This window comes from Aphis gossypii, chromosome X, assembly GCF_020184175.1.
Source record: "Aphis gossypii isolate Hap1 chromosome X, ASM2018417v2, whole genome shotgun sequence".
Taxonomy (NCBI): domain Eukaryota; kingdom Metazoa; phylum Arthropoda; class Insecta; order Hemiptera; family Aphididae; genus Aphis; species Aphis gossypii.
The window spans coordinates 51907538-51932965 of record NC_065533.1 but is presented as its reverse complement, the minus strand read 5'-3'; the positions used below and the strand labels follow the sequence as shown (position 1 = coordinate 51932965).

Sequence of the window (25428 nt, the reverse complement as noted above, 5' to 3'; positions counted from 1 at the left end):
AATTTATGACGATACTCTCAGATTTACTCTGCATTTAATATTTATGTATGTGTAATGTACACGGTTTAAGATAGTACTATCTTAAATCGTGGTAATGTACTGTGTGTGTGTGTGTGTGTGTGTGTGTGAGAGAGCACGCCCGCGTTAATGTTTGTAGGTACGTTTATCGCGGACCCGAAGAAACGGACTGATAACAGAGAGGGATGTTGAGGGCATCGATATATAATATAAACTATACAGTATACAGTTAGTATAGTAACAGTATATTATAGTGTTTAGTTTCAGTACAGTATAGTTTATATATCTCGATGTATGAGAGCCAACGTTGTTGGAAAAAAATGGCATACAAGTTACGTTTCTACTCCCGTCGTTAACTAGAGAAAAACAAGTTCAATAACAAAATAATGATAAGAACGTTTTTTGTAGAAAAAGATAGCATAGTGCATACAGTGTTTGGGTCCCTCATAACCACAGATATATTAAAGATATTATAATTGTTTTATAAAACTGTGCTCATAAAACTTATAACGCACAGATATTATTAATAATAATAATAACAGTATTATCTATTTCTTTCTAATAACGTCGGCTACTTGTAACCACTGACCAGATTGCCGGTACATACAATACTGTATGACTACAGGGACGCTCGTCCGTGGTTTGTACGTACCTACATAATACTATGTTCGATAATTTTATATTATTATTCTTGGGCCACATATTATGTATAGGTATATAGGAATATTTAAAATCTCTACAATATGTGTCCATTTTAATATAATTTAACTTCTGTCTATTACTATATAAGTGCGTAAAGTTGTATATTATCTTTACACTCTATTTCAAATTGCCCGACTGGGCGTAGGTAAGTTAATTAAAATCAAATCAAAATTATTACATTTTATTACGTACCTATACTGTGCCTTACAGGATACGACATACATCTAAAAACCACCGCCGTTGAGCAGTTGCTTTTGTCAACATTCACCATACATTTCCTGCCGATGCTCGTAAACATTTTCTAACGTAGGTGGGCAGTTAGAATAGGCGATTTTCGCGTAAACGCTTAAAATTTAATTCAACAAGTCACCTGTCGCCAACCAGCTGATAACAGCCGGCCGGTGAGTGAGCAACAACAAGAGTTACTGATAAAAACAACAAACGAGACCACCCTGTTAGCCTGCAGCTGCCGGTCGGTCGAGTCACGAACCACCTGTCCTGTAGACCACGCTACCACAGTGTCACGGTGACGGACGGCGTCGGCGACTTAAATATCAGCTCTGTTCCATAAGGGTGGCTGTTAAAATTTTCATTGCGCCGCCGTTTTCAGTTTACTGTTTGTATTCCGTTTTGTCCTCGTCAACAGGTAACACCACGTTTTCTTGTACCGGCTTCCACCAGGACGGCACTAGCCACTAATGCCTATCAATTTATTATTATTATTATTTCGTATTCGTTGAGACGTCTACTCGCCGTGTGAAGTGTAGAACCGTATGTGGCACTCTAGTGGTTGTCTGCACCTTGAAATAATTGATTTGTCTTCGAAACACCCGCGGAACGCGATTTGGTGTTAATCGATCGAGCCTTACGAATCATAATATCATATCGGTCTAGACGTTTTACAAACATTCACTTACCATCACTATCACCATGAGCAACTTGAGCGGCAGAGACTCCGAGGCTGAGTTTTTCATTAATAGAGAAATTTTGTCACTGGATCAATACAAGTAAGTTATTAGTTATGAATTGATTTACTTATGTGCCCTTTTATTTAAGCTTTAATAATCGAATTTCTTTAAATTTAAGACAGTTGAATAATAATCGTGAGAACTTGGACCTTCAATTGTTGATTGGCCTGGCGACCGATGATGAACTGTTTGAGCAAATCAAAACCGAAATTGATTTATTTGAAAAGTGCTATAGTATCATTGAAGTAAGGATAGGTGTTTTTTTATTGTCTTATGTAGTATTTAATTTGTTTTATTATAAATTAAAGAGAGAGGATGCCGATAATCATAAAAAATTATTACTTTTGGTGTTGTTCGATCGCATAAACACTTTGTTTGCCCATTTGTTTCACCTGTTCCCCATCAATGCTAAACATGCCGAGAAGTATTTACAATTATGCTCAAATTATGTAAGTATAAATTAATTATGCATTATATCGATATACATATTAACTGACTTTTTTCAATTTTTTTATTTAAGATTTGTTCAATCATATCTTCACTTCCAACTATTCTCAGAGAAAATAATCTTATTAAATAAACAGTATTTTATTATTTAATACTTTGGTTAATTAAGCATTTTAATATTTGATCATTCTTTACTATTGTAAAACCTTATCCCAATTGCCACTGTATTATTGTTTTAACTGTTTATTTTTTAATCCATTCCTTAGTGAAATAAGTATAAAAAGCTCTATTGGAGGTTTTTAATTAAATTTTAAATAATATCATCATTTATCATTATTAATATTATTTTTTTAAATTAATGTAAATTCTTATTGTAATTTATCTCCTGCCCATATTTATGTTATATCATTGAGGTGTTAATTACCTACCTATTAAATGAATGTGAATAAATATAAATCATGTTACGAGTAAATTGAATGTAATATTGTATTTTAGAATATTATAAGTGGAGTGTAACATTTTTAACATATTTAATTAAAAAATGGTCAATTATTTGAAATGATTTATGTTTCTTTAAAATTAAAATTAAATAAAGTATAATTATTATTAACCCTATGTCGGTCCCACCAAAAATTTCACTTGGTTAGTCACACAATCATTATGACCACATCATTTGTCTAAATAAAATCTGTTTGAAATATACATAATATATTTTTATTAATTTTTTTTTTTTATCATAAATTTATATACTAATACAATATTTATAGTAACATATTTTTACCAGTAGATGACCGAAAAAATAATAACTAAGACACCCAACATCTCCCATACGAACTGTGAACCATCGATAAGATACTAGATATATTTAATCATATATTATATAACGTGTTATATGTCTCAAAAGTCAATAGGAAATAGATAAAAATTGCATTGGCACCATAACAAAACTAATAAATATGAGCTTTTTTATATTTTCTAAACAAATTATAATTTATAATTTATACAAACAAGGTATAGTAAGTAAGTGTGGTGACTATTTTACAATGAAATTAATGTAAAGAATAGGAAGGCTCCCAGCAGTGCTACCTGACATAAATTAGGTTTTTTTTAAACATTTATAAATATGAGCTAAAAATTAATATTTTTCTGATAAATTAAACATAAAATTATAATATAAAAGTAGTAACACACGGTCTCAATGAAACGTAATCATGGAAAATAACTTTTCAGTAATAAATTATAAAATGTTTGTACATCATAATTTAAAAATTAAAATTACAGTACTACCGGTCTTTTAGACAGCTATGCAACTAACATAGGATTAAACCACTATTTTATAAAAATTTTCTTTCCTCTTGAAGTGTTAATAGATTATATTTGAAGCAGTGCTAGATAGACTACTATTTTACCAGGAAGTAATTTGAATTAGAGCCCCCAAAAATAAAATGTGAGCAACATTTTCTTTTGATATATCAATACAATACATGACTAATTAATAAATAATATAGGTACTTTTAGTACAGATTTGTTTATTTTATAATGGTTTAAATCGTATAAGAATACAATATGATTATATATTTTTGAAACACTCACTATTTTATGCAACCTTATTAATTACACTATTTGTACTACCTATTAGAAGTTAAAATATATTTTTCTACATTCGTGAGTATAAAACTTTCTAAATGATCTTGAGTAATTGAGTTTCTCAAGTAGTTTTTAACATATATTTTAATTTGGAAAAACTCTGTTCGCAACCCACTTGTGTGACTGAAAATGATAAAAGAAATTTATAACATAAATACAGATTAGTATATTAATTATAGTTAACTAAAACACTAAAACAATAAGTGACATCATTTTACAGGTCTCCTAGTCTGCTTAATATTAGCATGTTTCTTCTGATATATTTTTTATAATAATAACAACAACTAAATTAATATTATTTATCACTAAAGACATTTTTTGTAGCAGGTAAAAATATTGTATGCAGTTACAAATTGTGTTATAATATTGATTATTTGTTGTTTAAACACAAATCTTAGAATTACAAATACCTACTGGCTACCAGTACTACATTATCTGATTCATCTGCACTTTCTTAAAAACTTTTTTTTGTGTATTACATATATACAACAATGAATTTTTGCAATTATAAGACACCCACATATACCTTTTTGCCGTATTTTCTAAAATATGCTTTTAATGATGAAAAAATAGAATATTTTTTTCTGGTTGATGAGGGTGAAATAGCCAGTACTCACAGTAATTCTGTTTGTTAGGTGTCTTGAAATAATCATCAACAAATTCTAAAATTTTTATAATTGGATAGAAAATGAGTTATATACAATAATATTCATTCTTATCATTATTGCTTGCAATAATCTGTTATCTGAACATAAGAAAAGCTTTTTCTACTATTAATATTTAATGTTGAAACAGTATTATTCTCAATGACATGGACACATGGACATTAATTAATATTGATTCGCTTAACACCACTTACAGATTTATCAACTGTGTTTTTGGAAAGTTTTTCATTTATACCTAATACATTAATATAAGTATAGTAGTAAATAAATTAAAGCGGGATCAAGTGGGTACCACACTGCTATACATTAGATGTCAATTGGATCACTATTAGATATATATTATCAGAGGCGTATTTAGGATTTTGCTGCTCTGGATACACATTTTTTTTGTCAAAAATTGATTTTTGTATTTTGCACAAAGTAATAATACTTTTTTATTTTTTATTTTACTCCATTTCAAAGCTGTATATTTTCGTCATTAGTTTTAATAATTTATTAAATAATTGAAAAGCAAGGTTAGGTTAATTTTGATTAATGCTTTTAATATAGAATTAATTTGTATTTACTTAAAATATTTAGTATTATAGTTGTTTTTAAACATAACAATTTTGATTATTTGTAAAAAAAAAATAAATAAATCTCGTAACTGTAATAGTTGACATTAATCTGCTACATAATACTAATTTCCATAAGTGGATGTATTCTATAACAAATTCAATAGGAATGAACTATAAAAAAAATAAACATAGGTACTTTAAATTATTAAAAGCGTATATATTTTCATTAATTTTTTTTTGTACATTAAATTAGACTTATTTTTTTTTCAAAAAAGAAAGTTTGAATAAAAGTTATAGTTGTTTTATTACAACAATAAGATCAACTGAAAGGAAAAAATAAAAAGAAGGAATATAAAAGAGATTTTGTTTAAAAGATTATTTTTTGTTTTTAAAATCTTATAAAAATTACAATAATCAATTTTTTTATACCGCGTAAATCAACAGTCTAAAAATGTGGAGGCCTTCATAAGTTGTAGAGCATCATCCGGATTTATAGGAAACTCTGGCACAAGTTCAAGAGATTTTTGATAATGAGCTTTATACATGAAATACTTGCATATTATTTCCAATATATTTCCACTATAATAATATAAAACAAAAACAATATTAAAATAATTCTACACATAATTATCTACAAATTATTACATCTTGCTCTATATTACTATATTCACTATAAGTTTTTCCAAATTAATCTTTAAAAAAATGAAAAAACAATAAAATATGTCTTATCGATTGAATAATGTTAATCAAATAATCAAATATATTATATTGATTTGGCATATACTAATACTATTTTATTTAGTCAAATTGGAATAGCTAAATGTATGTAAATATTGATTGATGTTTGTGGCTGGAGACGTATTTTGTACCAGGAGTGTATTTGCTTGCCAGAATAGTTCATTCAATAATTTTGATAAATAAAATTCATAACGATGATACACTACGCACGTCAACCACGCATATACAGTTTACATTGAAAGCAGTCGCCGGCTCGTAGGTAAGGGCGATTAGGCGATCGCTCCCCTTCTAAAATTATCGTTTATTACTAATTTATAAGTTTAATATCAAATTTCAAATTTATATTGTTGTATAACATTGTCAAAAACTCAACAAAAAAAAGTTGTGTTTCTTATATATTTACACTAATAAATAATATGAAAACATTATCGATAACCAATAACAATTTTCCGGGACCCGCGAGCAGCGAATGCGATTGTTGGGCGATGTTAAAAGTCGCTCGTCATAACTATGATCGAAGTACAAAAATTAAGAAGGGGGAACACAATAATAATACTGCCGCCGGGGCGATGATTGTAATCGCCCGATGTGTGCACGGATTCCGAACTTGCGTGTGTTTATCATTTACCTACTTTGTGCGGTCATAACATAATAACTAAATAATTTATATAATAATTTTTATGTATTAAATGGATTTAATTAATTAACTATTATTAATATTATTTGTGTTCGATACTTTCTATAAACAAGCAATTTTATATCGCCTTCTCACTTCCAAAGCACATGAGCTACCACTGATTGAAAGTCAAATCAACAACCAACCTGTACAAGATCACTTACGGTATAAGTGCAAAATGTATTCGATTTGTCTGGTTTTCGAGGAAACCATTGCATTCTTGCATCATGGTTTTGATTGTATTGGACATGAGGGCATGCTCTCTTTTCACGATGAACTCTCGATCGTCGCTCGACACCAACCTAATGAACGCCGAGTTTGGTCCGTCCAGAGCTGGTAAATATTCTCCCTAAACAATTTTCAGCGATTTAATATTATTATATTAACAGCGGTCAGACGACGACGTTTATAATGTCGATCGTCGTTATTATTATAATGTATTTATTGCAAATCGTTCACTGACCGAGGATCCGTGCGCTCCGTCCATCGAATATCGCGTTGATTTTTTTTCGGCAGAAAGACTGGACAGACCCGGTGCGACGGGACGTGCACGAAAATTTGTGCTGTGTACCTAATATTGTATTTTAATATTTTTGTATGAAATAGCTTCGGCCTTCAGTCTCGTGTGACGGTAATGTGGACAGAACGCGTGCAGTATCAACGCTCGCGGTCTTCGTATTAGTTCGGCGGGGTTGGGAGGGGGGAGGCGATAATGACGAACGACGTCAGCGCGCTGGCGCGAAGGAGTCGTTGATAAAATCGATGGGACGCTGTCGCGAGTTAATAGTAAACGTTATATATAGGCAGATATAATATTATTTTAGTTCGTGGATACTGCTGAACGCAGCGCCGCGCTGTTGCAGATTTCTCTGTTGCTGTTTGCTTGTTGGTCGATTGCCGGAGTATTGATCGCGTGAGGGGAGTCGAGTCGTAACCCACCGCTCTATTGTCCCGCTGCTGTGTAGCTGTAGAGTTACGCACTATAGTGCTCATACTATTTGTGTTTACCAAAGCGTTAGGTTATTTATTAATATTATTTTCTCCCTTGCGAGTTACGATCCTAGGTCCTTATTAACCCCGTCTTTCCGTTCTGTTTATCGGTGGCGCGCATTAACCCCTGCACAGAGTGAAACGCGGACTCATGAATCCATTAAAGTGATCACGCTTTTACTCGCTCGCTATACTTATTCTGGGGTTATACGCACAGCGTTTTCCGCGACGTTTGCCATCAACAATATTACGAATTTAGCTCCGTCTGATTTAAAACTATGTAAAATTGTAGAGTTTGCTTTTTTTTTCGTCTTCTAAAACGATATACGTGTCATATCCGTCGTCTATTTGTAATAACGCTATTCCAGTACCTGTGATAAAATAATGAATTTTGAATTCGACGGAAAACACTGTAGGCATAATAATATATTATATATAACCCCGAACTTGTACATTCTTCAATCACCTGCAGTAAGTACTTCTGATGAGATCTAATTTCGAAAACACAAACCAAAAATTACAGCAGTAGTCCAAATTTGGATTGGAAGTGGTGTTAGTTATAAGTAATATACCTACGAGGCGTGGCTATTAATTAACGAAACTCACTCTAAAAATGTTTATTTACAATTTTTAATAATTTAACATTTTTTCCTATTGTCTTCCGAGTTTAACGCATCGCTCCATTTGTGGGTATTTTCCATTAATTTAAAAAGTGTTGGAAATCTTTTTCTTGTACCTATAGTGCCTTAATACCTACCTCATTCAATTTCGTTTGATTCGGCTTCAACTGATTTAAAATGCGTCTCTTTTAACACACTTTTTGATTTTGGAAAGGACCATAAATCGTATGGAACGAATACTTATTACTCGTATAAAATAGTAGCTTGCTTGCTATAGCTATAATATGTGTAGGTACAACAATTTTAGATATCTTCCAATTAGTGACAACTGACAAGTCTCTATATACATTAAAGCTATATTAAGCTACGATTGGACGGCGTGTAAATTATCAAGCATCCTGAATAATCTTAATTAGTATTTAATTTTATATGATTAAAAACGTCATTATTTAGCTATAAAATAAATGTCGAAAAACATCTTGACAAATTATAAATGAGAAATAAAAAATAAGTTATTTATCAATTTTATTATAGATACTTATATATTGAGTACCTATTGGTAAGTACACATTTTAACTAAAAATCCTAATTAAAAAAATTAATAGTGTGAAAGCTAATGTTGAATTTCCATCAAAGCCTTATTATGGGACTATAATCTTAGATTTAGATTGGTATTATAAAATATTACTATACAGTCTACAATATACTATGCCACTATTTACATTATATCATATACTCCGATTTTTTTTTCAAATTGTCTAAAAAACATATTTGAACAGTTTTAATAATGATAACTTTTTTTATTATTTAATATAATATTTATCCATCGTTGATTTGAGTTCATCCGTATTGTTTTATCATATTATTAGTCACGCAAACATTCTGCCAACTATAGTACTATTAAAGATTTTTAATTTCGTAATTGAATTTATCTGACCTACTAAAATTACAATCTACACAATAAACATAATGATTTTGCTATATATTGAATATTGATAATAAATAATAGTGTTTCTCCCAAGTTAAAAACTATTAAATGATTAAAATGTCAATATTACTTATTATTATTTATTACTTTATTAGTAATACACCTAATATAATTTTGAATTAAAACATAATATATAATTATTATAATTTAAACATGAACATTCATATTATTATTATTTCATTATTATTTATTAATAAATTCATTTATTAATCATTATTCAAATACTTTTTTGATCTTCCCAGTTGACCCACGTGTTGTTGTATAACGCAGGATTTGCATCTTTGGTACCTCTCACGTTCATGGGCTTGGAAGCAGATTCTCTGAATTTTTCCAAAGAAGTCTCGAAATAGTCGATTTTGGCCTCTACAAATTTTCTTATTTTGCTGTTAGGTTTATAATTCAAATTGACCTGTTCACAGGGATCTTTAACGATGTGAAATAAACATGGTTTGCTAAACGGCTTGCATGGTCTCATGTCTTTTTCGAAATCGCACCGTACTGTGGAATTGTTGCGGAGTGACGCAATTAACGACGACGTTAAGGGATCTCCGTTTATTTTTGACAGTATGCTGGCTGTAGTGCTATTTAATACAGCATCAACATTATAATTGAGTGCACTAGGAGACAATGATCCGGACCAATAATCAAGATAACCCAAAAATGTACTTCCTACAATAATGAACAGTATTTAAATAGTATATATTATACACAAATTATAATAATATATTATCATATGAGGTAAACGATTTGAGTATTGAGTTTAGCAATATTGCAATAATACACGTGTAGAATATAGTTTATTAATATTACCTACTATTTTTAACATATATAAACATATACATGTAATATTAAATAGGTGGGTTATAATGGTTATATTATATTTTTGCTGAGTGAATATATTTTTTTCAATTAATACCTAAAAGCTATAAATTACTGTTGTGAATGTGCGCAACATTGTACTTAATATGAATAAAAATATAAAATATCTGCGTAAATGGATGAAATTAAGAAGTGTAACGAAATTTGGTGCTTAAAATATTGATAAACATATTATTGATCTTAAAATTAGATTGTATGACATTATTCGTCTGTTTCCGCAGTCCACACTATACCGTCTATACCTAATGACACGAGCGAAAAGCGTAACGATATGTAAATAGGTTATTATTATAAACTTTTTTGTTTTAATTTTTTAAATTTATAACTACCTATTCAAATTTTGTAAATAATTGTAAACTTACCTTTAATATATTTGAAGTTAGTATCTCTAATCGCTGCATAACCAGTTATGTCATCAATATTATGCAGTACTTGTTTTCTAGGAGATTTTTTACTATTTAAAAATGATTCCCACATACTAATACCATCAATAGCTCCAAGATCTTTAGTATTTCCACCTGCAAATATTTTATTTACAAAATATGTATATAACACTAAAAATTGTATTATTAATATACCTATGTATTAATACTTCTATATTTATACAACGATGTAAAAGGACGACAGAACTTAAATTGATTGTACTTTTTCATTATCTAAAGTCTGTTTGATTATTTGTTTAATATTAAATAAAGTTTATGTTGGTGAAATTTAATTACATCCCATAAAAAAGATATACATAAACGAATTTCATCCTACTATATTGGTTAGGTAGGTAGTACATTTTTTTTCAGTTTTCAATAGTATATTTATAAAATGATGATCTGAGCTCTATTATTTTTTTTCGATATGATAAATTATTACGTCATATTAGATATAAATTACGAAAATTAATTGTAATCAATAAAGATGAATAATCGGGGAACAGAGAATCGAGGTTCAATGGTTTTTTATAATATATGATTAGCTATTACCTACCTCTCGGCTCTCAATATAATATGTCCTTCTCGATTAACCGCATCACTACTGACGCATTACAGTTAAAAACTTAAAACTTATCGTCTTATATTATTATGCAAGCTGGTTTACCCGAAAATATACACTCGTATAAAGTTTAAATATTGTACATGAAATATAATATGATAATATATAGGTAGTATAAAATTAATTGGATATTAACATTAGTAGTAAAAATAATTAGAAAGTAAATACAGGTATATATTGGGGACTTATAACAGTTTAAATAGGAATAAGACGTGAAACACAAACTTCTTGTATGGAATGTATTGATATTAATTAAATTATTACATTCATACCTGATACGATCATATATTGGAGGTTATTATATCCATATAGTGGTTTATGAGTACCTACCTAGGCTAAATTAATTTTGATCAAAAACAAATCACATAAAATATAGTAATTATTATTACTTAATATTATTAATTTTAACTATAAAAAATAATTCTATTACTATTTTGACAAATTTCGTCATAATTGAAAACTAAAATGCTTATAACAAATTGTAACCATATATTTCGATATTTTTTAATCGTCGTAACAAAAACTTTTGAGTAACCTTGCATTAAACGTCTAAGCTTTTCTCTCACAAACAAAAATTTTCTTATACATAAGTAAAAAGTAAAAAGTATATATATAAAAGTGCATGTCTGTACCTTAAAAAGAGTTAAAATATTTAAAATATTTATCAAGTATTAAAAATTCGTTTATAAACATACCTATAATATGCCTATTATATTACATTATAATAATTAATATTTACGTTTTTCAACTATTCTTGTTATTGTTATTGTTTCAAATATTTATAAAACACATTAACCCCTTAACTCTACGCAATGCATATTAAATTTTAAACTTTCAGTGGTTTTGCCTAATTATAGAAGGTGTCTATAGAGAAGAATTTATAGACGTATACTTATAAGTTATAACCAAACCTTACACAGGAAATGTAACTATAAATACAAATACTTAATATACACTATCATATTACATTATTTTTTATATTTATTATTTATTATATTATACTTGGTACTGGTCGTTTTCATAAAAATTAAATAATAATCAATATAATTGGAAATGCATATTATCATTTACCTGCTGCCTCATATAATGTTGGTAACCAATCAGAAATATGCATTAGTTGATTTGGAAGTGTTTTTCTTTTTGTTAATAATTTACTCCATACGAAAGCTGCAGTTCGAATACCACCTTCCCAGGGTGTAGCTTTTTCCTTTAACATAAACGAATCATAATTATTGATACTTATGTTTACTAATTATTAAATCCAATATTTTTAAAATCAATTATATTGAAATTGAAAAACTGGTACTATAGTAGTATAATTATAATTTATAAAATATGTATCAATATGACTAAGGTAAAACTTAATGATATATATTTTGTAATTAATAATGTAAACGTTACCGTAAAGGTATATTGTACTATTAAAAGTAGGTATATTATATATAGTATATAATATATAGTATAATAGTATATACTATTCAACTTTATCAAAGCTTACTCCTTTCAATGGCCAATTGGAACCATGATTCCTATGAATACCATTAGTTGGAGCACCGTTGTCGGAAACAAATATGAATATTGTGTTATCAAGCATGTTGTTTGTATGTAATGCATTAAACACTTCAGCTACCGAACCATCAAGATTTGTTATCATTCCTAGAGGAAATATTACTATTGTTATAATAAAACATAAAATATGACCAAATGAAAAGTATATTAAACGATAAATCAATTATTACGATTACAATATCAGATAGTTTATAAAGAAAAAAATAGATATTTATGCTATTAGGTACGTAGGTACAGGTTACAGCGTCTACAGGTCCCCTATAAAAATACACTCTGTGGCAAATGTATAGGTATACAGTTTAATACTATTTATTAACTCTATAATAGTAGGTACTATTAGTATCTACTTGGTTTTATGTTAAAATCAATTTCAAATATCATAGGAGATAAAAATCTATTTACATTATTTTAATATTTAAGGGTAATATACTCGTATTTATAATACGTACAAATACAATTGTACAGATAGTAAGTATTAATAATATAATACAAGTGTAATATATTTAATATTTATTAATAATTATGACATACCAGCATATTTACGGCGGTTCTTGTCTTTGATTGATTGAAATTTATTTATGTCTTCTTGGGGTGCTTGTAAAGGATTTTCGTAAGTTCCTGCATGAGGAGCTAAATGAGCGAGGTACAAAAACAAGGGGACAGAATTATTATGTTTCGATATAATATCAGTGGCTTCCTTGGTGAATAAATGTGTTGAATATTTTCCAACACTTGACCAGTCAGGATTTAAATCACGCCTCATATCAAATCCTTCAAAAGAAGCAAACTATAATACAACAAATAATAAACAAAAATAAAAAAAATAACTCCAGTTAAATGCTGACAAAGTCAAAAATCATAATCAATATCATTAAGACTTAAGACCCGTTTTAAAGTTTTTTTTTTTAATTTTCTATAAAAAAAAATGTTCTTATTACCTATGAATAGGCTACCTATCATATTATTTTTTTAAAAACGCATATACATGATAAAAATATAACGATCAATCTTTTCACATTGAGTTTTCTATTTATTATAATAGGTAGTCAGTCCATATGTAAGCTATAATGTTTATTATGATATACTTATTTATTATTGTATTATAATAATTTATATTATATACTGACATAATGAATAGTCAATAGGTATGTTACAAATATTATATTTCATAGTAAGCTTCCTATAAATGTCATAAAATTAGTGTAAAAACGATACAAATTTAATTAAAAGTAAAATTATCGAAAATAATTTAGCTTACATAAGGACATTATGAAAAATCTTCTTAAATGGTAGCTTTAAAAATATTTATAATTTGAGTGTAAATTTAATTATACATTGATGAAATATTGAAACAAAACGATATGCATATTTAAATATTTGATAGTAAAAAATAAATTTTAGACTTACTTGTTACACATATTAAAAATTAGAATACTTAGCATGTATAAACAAAACATATGACTGTTTCAAAAACTGGCCATTTTTTTCATAAAACCTTTTAAATAGAAAACCTACTCATTTGTTGTATTTAAAATAAAAGGAATACAATTATTGTAGATTGTATTTCAATATGATGTTTAAATTAGAAAATTTCGCTTAATATGAGTATTGAATACCTATATTAATAGATTTTCTTAAAATTTGCATGGTTTTTGTTTGCAATGAATATATTATATTTTATGTAACATAAATAAATATGTTTGTAAATTATAGTTCAATGAAAAATAATAAAAAAAAACAATATTTCATAGGATATAGATTATATAGTTATACTTACGGTTGCTTGGACCATATGTGTATAATAATCTTGATATCCATTCCAAAAACCATAAAAACTTTTAAAACCTCGATATGTAGGTGTGTAAGCTTTCTTGAAGTAACCCAAATGCCATTTACCTACAGCATGAGATGTATAACCTAATTTATTTAAACGTTCAGGCAGTAATATTTCATTCAATGGTAATCCCCAAGGTTCAGGCTCTAATATAACATTATGTTGAGTTCCTGAAATATTGAAGTTACAAAAACATTTAATAGGTATAATATGTTATTAAATATTTTATAATAAATTAGAACTTATAAATAAAATGTTATCAAAATATAATCAAATGGGTAAATACACAGATTTGTAGTTTTGTATACTATACTCAAAACTGATCATGAGCATAAATTAAGTAACTAAATATAGGTACAAGGAACCTACATTTTTAAGTATGTAATTTTATTAGATAAATATTTTTTTGTATTGTTTTATTGTAATTATTACACATAATAATATTGTACCAATAATTTAAATTGTAAACAGATTAAACATAAATATCCATTCATTCTGCATTAAATAGATAATATATTTTAATATAAAGGGTAATTATTTTATATTCTTTGATATTATCAATAAGTAAACTAAAGACGTTAGTAGGCATACACTCAAAAATCGTAAAACACGCATTGAAAAATATGCTCTTATAAAGCTAAAAAAAAAAAAAACTAAATATATTTATCGGAGTATTGGACTATCTTTTCGATTATCTGCAGGTATTATCCTTAATATTAATTTAAAATTTACATAATATAGTACAATAAAACAATAATTAAATGCACTTAAAAAAAATCAAAATATGCATTTCAATTCAAAAATATAATCTTTAACCCCACCCCTCAAAAATAAATAAATATACTATATTGAGTATTTAATCGCTGCAGGTATACATTGTATTTTGTACTTACTAAACGATTGAACTAGAAAAAATATACAAATACATGAAAGTCCTTGCATAAAGGTCTTTTTACTAAAGAATAATAAATCTTATAAAAATCAAAAACATCCCATTACATGCGATAATTTGTTAATTAAATAGGTACAATAATGTTAAAAGTATGTACTGTATGTAGACATAAATGTTATGTAAATAGATTTAACAAATATCAGTAAAAGAGTATGGCATTTTCGTTAATCAAATAAAAAAAATTCTGATTAGTTAAATGTTAAATCTTAAATGTGTATTGAAATATTCATTACAATACTATAATATGGTCAATTATAAAAACACCAAATCACCTTTTTGTATGAATCCTAATCAGAACTCAATGATTTTGTTTATAATATAATGTTAGTTAAATCAGTGACTACAAAATATGATTCATATTTATATAAACAAACATACAGTACTTATTTATCTATCTAATTAGTAATTATTATAATTCAGGGTCTGTGACTCAGCAGTCTGCGTACATCTGGTAAATATATAGTATATAATATTTGATTGTTTGATTGATTACAAAAATATTGATCAATTATGTAAAAATATAATAATCAGTCATATTTTCTTAAACAATGACACTGAATGTTGTTGGTCACTTTATGACTGTATCAACCTTGACTAAACTGTATAACTAATGTGAACTTGAAAATAATAATAATCAAACTATTTGTATTTGAAAACGATTCTTATCAGATATTTACCGTTTACACATAGTAGTTGAAATAATATCTAATGTACATTTTAAGTCTTTAAAAATTGGAAAACACTCAAAAAGACGATTTATTTAAAATAACTACCTATATTGTTAATTGTTATTATACATTAAAACTATTTGTGATTCCTAAAAATGTTCGAGATGACAAGGTTAAAATATAAAAACCAACATAATATTATATAAAATATATCTTATTAAATTATTAGAATAATAAAAATATCCAAATATATAAATAAATAAATATAATAATATGTAAAATAAATATTTTGTCATTTTTATATTGAATGAATGAAATTCGCATGCCTTTCATATAGTTCAATTAAATAAAAAGTTAACACTGTTAATAACTGTTTGCTATTGGAATTTCCTTGGAGTTTTTTTGTGACTTATGGGTACACTCGTTTAATATAAAATGGTTTTTAATGCTGCCAGTATTTGGCTAATTAAAAACATATTAATTTTAATGAATTAAGATAAGCATTAATCACCAATAATTGTATTTTAAATTCAACTAGATATTCTTTACTTTATAAAGTTTACAAAAATTAGTTCCCCAGTATTATAACTTAAAAATATTTATACTCTTTGTATAGTTCTCTTCTACATTGTAGAAAATTACTTTTGTGTTTTTTAAATTATTAAAACTCTGTTAAAACGTGTTTGTTTGAATCTCGTTTTTAATCTCAATGTATTTACGTGTGTTGTGTTCTTTAAATATAAAATGTTATGTTTATAACATGTACCTATTATACATTGTACTTTCAACATTTTTTATTTATTTTAAGATATCTAGTAAATCATAATATGTTATTCTACATATCGCATTTACATTTTTCCTTGGATAGTAGTCATTTAGTCATATATAGATATACTTATAAATTATTCAAATTATTATCGATAACACTATCATCTATCCATCTATGTCTCAACTCTCAATAAAGTATAAATTAAATTATTTATTAGAAATATTTTCTTAAATATCAATTTATTATTACTGTTAAGAACATATAAATACAGGAACACAATTTAATATTATATTAATATGTCATCATAATATACATATTATGTATTAAAAAAAAAATTATAATAAAGCTACGATTGTTAACTTTTTTACTAAAATTTCAAATTTAAACTATACCTAACCTATCATAGGCGCCCGCAAGGGGGGGCAAGCTGGGGCATTTGCCCCCCCTGGCTTTTCAAAAATATGTTTTAAATTGAATGTTTACAGATAAATTACTATTTATTACACAACAAATCCTAACATTGCCACCTCCTAAAAAAACTTCTGCGGGCGCCTATGTAACCTATGTATATAAAAAAAAATAACAATGTATTTTATTTCATAAAATATAATAATATAAATATCTTATCCATTTAATTATATACGTTTTGTAAAAATTGTAATTTTTTGATTTAATGACTTTAATGCGATTAGATATAGGTTCTTCTTTCTTACTATAATCTTAAAACATTTCAAGAATCTCGACATGTGATTTTTTGTGAGCACGTCTGAAAATTTCTGATAATAAATCGTGAAATTTAATGTACGAGTATTCATAATTTTAACTATGTTACAAATTTCCTACAGTTGTACTTTTGATAAGTAAACGCCACATCAGCCATTTAAGCTATCTTCGTCGAACAACCTTAGATAAAATTAAAGTTATGACAATTATCTATTTGTTCTTGTTCATTGGTTTTAATTTTTAAGCAAGTTATAAATATTTTTAAATTGTAATATTTAAAAATTGAAAAATTGTAAAATGACCACGTATAAGTGTATAATATATCCTATAGGTTACCTACGCGTTTTAGAAACGGAGACAACACACTTGGAACTGGCTTTCTCTTAAGGTAATTTTCAATTAGGTACAAAATGAACAAACAGTTTTATAATGTAACCTGTGTGTAAATATTTACTAATTTGTGTATTGGTATAAATGTATAATTTCTATATGCGAATCTTTTAGAGTATACTCTTAAGTTAAGAAAAATCTTATATATACACACAATATACGTCATATACAACACAGGAGTGATGACACACTATTAAAAAAAAAAGTCATTTACTCATATCTATTGTAAGTAGTTTAGTAGTAACTAGTAAGACTAATACATTAATGTACTAATACCTATAGTAGGTATATTTAGTATACACTATACACATTAAAGATTCTACGCTCCGCTCAAAAACTGAAGTATCTAAATAGTAAACTTATTAGTTATATTTGTTTTTACGTTTATTGTTTATTTGAAATAATGTTTTTAACAGTGGTTAAAGATGTTCAAAAGTAGTAATTTTTGACGTAACTACGAAAGTGAGAAAAAAATTAAACCCTTTTACTCATTTAAGTATTGAATTAAAAATCAGACCTTAGACCATACGTTATAACTTATAAATTATAACCGAATCACAAAAGTTGAACACAATCTATTCGTTTCCAAAACCCCAATAATTTACAATTAATAATTGTATAAAAAAATAAAAATATATATATTTCTATAATATGTATATTATTGTATGCGTGAGAATAATACGATATAAATTAAATAAAAATCTTTTAACATTATAATATATTAATTTAAATTTATACAAATATACTATTACCTATATGGCTACATTATTTTTACCTACTTCCTAATAACCTTAGTTATTGTTATTTACTTACTGTATAATGTATTTAAGGTTTTTATAACGAATAACGATGTAGTGACATGGGGTGTCTATAAAATTTAAAATTTTTAAAATTAGTATAATATTTAAATATCATAATTTATTATAAGAATAGTCCATTTTGTTATTTTATTTTTATGTTTTTCCGGTACACGTATATTAATTTGTATCTACAATGACTTTAATATTATAGTTTATTATGAGTTGATCTTGATTGTGACTTCTAATTATATTATAATGGACATTTTTAATACTTAATAAGAAAATAAAATAGACAATATATATCTACTTAATATTTATAAAATGTATTAAATAATTGTTATATTATTTACTTACATTATGATGTCTGTAAATATATATTAGGTTAAAATATATTTGTGCACCTTATAACTTAAACTATGCCATTATACTATACTATCTACTATTATAACTAAACAGTAAGCACCCATACTATCAACAGTGTCCCTAATTATAAAATGTTATGTATGCATAAATATAGTATAGCTCTGTAACAATTATAATAATAATAGAAATAATAATAAATTAACAAACCAGTATGAATAGGATATTTTCCAGTCAGTAATGCAGATCGGGACGGTGTACACAAAGATTCGCTGTAATGATTGTTTAATATAATTCCGTCATATGCCAGTGCATCGATGTTGGGAGTGTTTATTTGATTTGATCCATGAAAGCTGACATCGTTCCAACCCTGTATAGTGTGTATAGCATTTTTTAGTTTAGTGAATACCATATCAATAATAGCTTTTTGTTTTCCCCCGTTACAATTTTTTAAATTATAAAAACATTTATATTTCACAGGTACCTATTAAATTTTGACCTCTACAATTTTAACTTACAATTATTTATTTTATTTTTATTTCTAAATTTTAAGTTAAAATTCGATTAAATTATACTTCGAGTAGGTACAATGTTATATAGGTATAGACTATCATTTTTATCGCTAAAATGTTTAATTAACGTTTATCGCCATTTAGATTATTAAAGATTTATTTTCCATTCAGGCCATTCAGCATTAAAATATGAAAATTTAAATGCTTCCTTATTTAAACGTTTTTGAATTATTAATAAATTATACACTTTTTCTTACATGTTGAGTATTCTATTTCTTTTAAATACAGTAAACATTCATAATATTATGTTATATAAGTATTATCTGTAAAGTGTTAATATACCTATATGTAGTTTTTTAATTCAGAATATTATAGAATTTAGACTATTTAAAGTATAATTCGTACATTAAAATTATTCACAAATATCAATTAAAGCATTTCAAAATAATTAAATAATACTTCCTTTTAATATATTTAATAATTTACACTACATATAATACAGTATTTTATTAATAAAAACACACACGTGCTAAACGCAGCAACAACGACCATACAATTTGACTAAATATATTCAGGAAATATTATCGTGTGAATTTTGAATAAGCGCATTATTTGGTAAGCAAATTGAAAGTCTATATATGATAAGTACAATTCTTTTCTACGTGGACCGGACTAGTGAACTTTCTAAATTATAGACCAAATAGTTAGGCTAGGTATTTTATAATAATTTGAGACTAATTTAAAAGTGCAGTGTGTATAGTATTTTTATTTCGGTACCCAACTAGTTAATATATTATGAATTACTGTTAAAAAATGCAAGGAAATTCTCTGGTTCGGGTATAGTATTATAATATAATATAGTTGTTAAAAATACTAAAAATTCAAGTGAAATAAAATAGGAACTAAAGAAAAATTATGTACTATATAATATTATAAGATAAATAAGGGATAGGTTACAATTTTATCAAATATACATTTATAAATATCGATAACCTATATTGTATATATGTGTGTGTGTGTGTGTGTGTGTGTGTGTGTGTGTGTGTGTGTGTGTGTGTGTGTGTGTGTGTGTGTGTGTCGTAGGCATACAGTCAAATCGGGCATTTAACTATAAATGCCTAATTTAAGTCAGGCAAATATTAAATTAGCATGATCGAGTGGGTACTGGTCTGTTGTATATTAGGTACCGTAGTTCATTATCATGTATAGAAGTGTTAAATTTAAATCCAATGATAGATATCATTGTATATGAAAAACAATTCTGAACAGAGATGATTTTTCAGACTAGGATTGGGTAGTGAAAAAGGTAGTTTATGTTTTAATGACCTGTATGCTCCAAAATTAAATCTTGTACAGAAAATGTCAATTCAAACAACTGGTATGTATGTTTCAAGTTTCTACGACTAGTAATTTTAATTATAACAAAAATCTAAAATTATTTTGTAGTATAATAAATGTTTATTATATGCGTGAATTTTTGATATCGTAAAAATGTAAACCTTAAATAATTTTTTTTTTATTTATAAATTCATATAACAAAAAACTGTGGAAAAACACACATGATTGTAAAATCAATATATTCTTCACTTCGTTCAGACACTAATAAAACTATGTATTATTTATTAATATGTAAAACACGTAGGTATATGAAATATGCTTAATTTCGTGTCCATCGATATTATTTTTTTAAAACTTAAATCATAAACATTAATAGGTAATTACTAATTATTATAGGCGGGATAGACGTAGAAGATAGTACGAGTTTATTATAAACTCTATACAGTCTATAGTCTATACTACAAGTATAGTGCCTACTATGTATTCTTTTTAAATAAAAATAAAAGCTCCATTGGTGTTTTTTACCTTGGAAAATTAACGTAGGTACTTCGTTATATGAGAACCTTTATCTATATTAAGTTGTGAGTTATGTTTAAAAAAAATGTTAAATGATTCAGCAAATGCCACCAAACAATAACATGTAACAACAATTAATAATGACTAAAAAGTAAAAATTAATAAAAATGTGTGATTATAATATAACTATTTTATTCATTTTTATACTTTTACTATCACATGTAATTAGTGATTACCTATATATTATATATATTTATGATTTAAGTTTTAAATCAATAGTACCGATGGACGAAATTAAACATATGTATATACATATGATATTACATTGATATGTGTTTTACATATATTAACAAATATGAAATAATACATAGTTTTTTTATATATATAAAATATAAAATAGCAATAAAGAATTAATAGAAAACATAGTTTAATTTTTAAAATAATACAAAATGTTTCATTTTTATTATTTGCCTGAATTAAAATAAGCATTTAACTAAATGTCTAGGTAGTTAGTGAAATTACATAAAAATTTAATTCTTTGACTATATGCCTACGACATATGTATAATATTAAGAATAATTTGGTTTAAATTTAAATATAATGTATTACATTATACTCGGGTATAGATAGGTAGGTACCTAGCTATTTTTTACTGTATTATTTTCTGACCGGACTGAACCGGGCTTTTACGATTAGACTAAAATCCTATAGGTCTAAAAGGACTTTACTTGGGCACTAGAACTACAACTGCGCTTCTTTTTTTTTTATATAAAAACACTTACCAAATCATCGGCTAACACGAAAACTATATGAGGAGGATTATTTTGCTTCGCGGCGAACACTTTGGCACAGGTCACCACACTGCTTAACACAATCACACAATTCGCGAAACGGAACATGATTTAAAATATAATATGTTTTGTAACATGCACATAAAAAAGTAATAAAAAAATTGATCGTTATGTAAATTTAAATGTTTGATTCACTCGGAACGCTTTCGAGATAGAAATAAGCACGGTGCACTCTCGATAGATCATACTGGCGTTTTATAAACGTATGATCAAAAAATAATAAAACGAACAACCGTAAGTAGGTATAGGCGATAACTATATATAATACGAAAATAAAATGGCCTAACACCTTGTCACTGTGTGCATAATATAAACTATACTGTTTAACATTTACAATACTGCGATGAAGAAATAGTAAAAAAATATGACAATGAATGAATACGTTAACACTGGACTATGAACGTCTTATGGGTATCTATTACAAAATAATGTCTTCAAGAATAATAATATCCGTATTACCTTCGTATGATTGCAGTCTGGCATTTATCTTCAAGGTCGGACACTCGTTTTGCCGCCTGACAATAATTCTGGTTTTATAGAATATTATAATATTATACCTATACACGGTCATTTGTTTAAATTATGTAGTATACTATACTGTAGTTCACGTCGACGTCATACTCCTTAGGCGCTTGTTATTAAAATAATTAAAAATCATAATTCAACCAATGTACGTACTCGAAACGCCGAGTAGATGGATGTATGTCAATATATAATATAATATATATTTTAACGCGCATTCGTGCAATCGTTCTATAATCTATTGTATTATTATACGTTTTATATAAATAAAATGTGTTCAACAACAGTTCAGTATATTATGTAAATATAATATTAATTATTAAAATATATCTATTTGTTTTCATTGCCAGTGTGTCGGACGCAATAACAATATAATAATATAATAATGTAATAAATGGCACGACGAAGCGTCGAGGCAATAGCAATAAGAAGTCAACAATCGACAATCGTAATAAAAATAAATCTAAACCGGTCAAAACATCATCGATTAATTAACTTAAGGCCCCTGCAAACTCTATCAATTTTTCATCAAAAAGACTTACGGGACTGAAAGAAATTTGAGTACTTCTAATTGTCCAATTTCAAAAATGTAAAGATGTTTGAATTGGTAAACAAGTTTACTTTGCATCGGTTGGAGCATATATTTAATATTTTAAATATTTTTCAGTATATTTAAAACTTAAAATTGAAAAATTTATACAATTTAATTATATCTATTTTGAACTATTCTCGTAAGGAAATTGATAAAATTGAAAAAGTGCTCCGACCGATGCAAATTAAACTTGTTTACCAATACAAAAATGTTTACATTTTTGAAATTGGACTATAAGAAGTAATCAAATTTCTTTCAGTCGCGTAGGTCTTTCTTATTCATAAAATGGATTTGAGCATTTTGATCTAATGAATTTATTGACATGTGCATGCGCGTGCGTTAAGCCAACCCGTCGCCGACAATCTCGGCAATTCATTGTTTTCGTTATCGATATTAATTTCACGAATGATTATAAAAATAGTTTTATTGACAAAAATAGAACCGGTTTATCAGATTCGGTTTGTCATTAGAGTTTATGGATTTTATCATTGAACAATATTTGTTTTATTATACGATAATTGTTAGGATTATTGCCATTTACAACATGCTCTTCCACCTCACAGGTTTACATAATGCATAATACTCGTCTGTAGTAATTTCTACTCGTAGCTACTTGTCGTTAGTAAATAAACCGATTGGTTTATTTCATGCGTAATATATATTGTTATAAGATACTAATTAGTAATTAGCTACCATTGTTCCCAAATTCAATAATAGGTAATCTAAAATGTACATCAATGAAAAAAAATGCATTGATTATAAATTCTATTAATTATTATACAGTATATAGGTATATTGTACATCGCATATATTTACGAGTTATTTTTATTTACGATCATCGAAAAATTAGATAAGACATAAACAATAAACCGTGCATTGATGCGGGTTGTGTTTGGGGGGGGGGGAATATACATACACACACTAATGATCATTTACTACACACACAACGACGAGCAGTGTCGGCAAGGAACGAAATAGTTGCCTAAATACAACTCCTTAAAAATGACACGTTTGCAGGGGCCTTAAAACGCGCGTTTTTTATTCACGATTATTAGACGTATAATTATTATAACGGCTCTCGTGAATATCTAAAATAACGAAATTGAGTTTTGTTAAAAATCCTTATTTAATTATATGATTAGATAATGAGCAATAAGCAGTTACGGCGAAACTCGATAGTATAATTACACGTTCAGGCTCGAGTTGTTCTTTATGGACCAATATTTAAATGTAATACACCGTAATAAATATAGGTATATAGGTATATTTATATTATATACTTATTATTTAATATTTATGTATAGGTAATACATTAACATAGGCAAAACTATACGAGTCAGGCCAGTCAGGTCATGGCCTGACCTAATACTGGCTGGATATATCATGGTATATAATATAATATATCATACTGACTTAGTATAAGTTATAGTAAAATTTAAGATAAAAATTAAAAAATTAAAATGTTTTTTCATATTTGTCACTGGCCTGTCCAAATGAAATTGTCTATAGTTTCGCCTATGTACATTAACATATCTATCCTAAGTATTATAATATAATATAAGTATATTATGCACTATGAAGCACGTAGTATAAAATGAATATGGAAATTTACATTTATTTTGAGAGGTTGACGTATTCACATGGCGTGTTACCTATCTTATGAACTTATATCGATATTAAATTTTGTCTTTTTTGAATTATTTATAAACAATTGAAATTTTCGATTTTTTTGAGTTTTTTTAGATTCTGAACGGAAAGATGAATGTATTGATTTTACAATGATGTATGTTTTTTTTTTTGTGTGTCTGTGTACAGCATAACTAGTCGAAATAATGCTTCAATTTCAAACTTCGGGGGTGGTTTCCGATGGAAAAGTGAATATCCTTGGTGCATTATAGAAGTAAAAAGTAAATATTTTCCAACAGTTTTCAAAAAAATCGAGAAAAACAAAAAAAAAATGACGGAAAAACGGGAATTTTCACGCAAAACCAGTTTTCGACCGGATCGATTTTTTTATATGGTTGTAATTCAAAAACTAATCACTGTATATACTTGAAATTTTCACCAAATGTTTATGTTAGTGTTATCTATAT

The 25428-nt window shown here is 26.9% G+C and overlaps 3 protein-coding genes across 3 annotated transcripts; 1 reads left to right on the top strand and 2 right to left on the bottom strand.

The window, feature by feature from the left end:
• The first annotated feature begins 1177 nt into the window (after positions 1-1177).
• On the top strand, positions 1178-2856 carry LOC114127014 (uncharacterized). Its single transcript, XM_027991091.2, has 4 exons — positions 1178-1727; positions 1807-1933; positions 1997-2137; positions 2209-2856. Exons 1-4 carry the CDS (start codon positions 1651-1653, stop codon positions 2266-2268), a joined length of 405 nt encoding a protein of 134 aa, XP_027846892.2. The 5' UTR covers positions 1178-1650; the 3' UTR covers positions 2269-2856.
• Positions 2857-5200: 2344 nt separating this feature from the next.
• LOC114127015 (elongin-C-like) lies at positions 5201-8967 on the bottom strand. The gene is made up of 3 exons (XM_027991092.2): positions 6882-8967; positions 6583-6767; positions 5201-5583 (listed from the first exon to the last, which is right to left on the bottom strand). Exons 1-3 carry the CDS (start codon positions 6903-6905, stop codon positions 5442-5444), a joined length of 351 nt encoding a protein of 116 aa, XP_027846893.1. The 5' UTR covers positions 6906-8967; the 3' UTR covers positions 5201-5441.
• Positions 8968-9082: 115 nt separating this feature from the next.
• On the bottom strand, positions 9083-22659 carry LOC114127012 (arylsulfatase B-like). Its single transcript, XM_027991089.2, has 8 exons — positions 22153-22659; positions 19215-19374; positions 14286-14512; positions 13040-13295; positions 12438-12595; positions 12011-12146; positions 10258-10413; positions 9083-9685 (listed from the first exon to the last, which is right to left on the bottom strand). The coding sequence occupies exons 1-8, from the start codon at positions 22267-22269 to the stop codon at positions 9234-9236; spliced, it is 1662 nt and encodes a 553-aa protein (XP_027846890.2). The 5' UTR covers positions 22270-22659; the 3' UTR covers positions 9083-9233.
• Positions 22660-25428: the final 2769 nt, after the last annotated feature.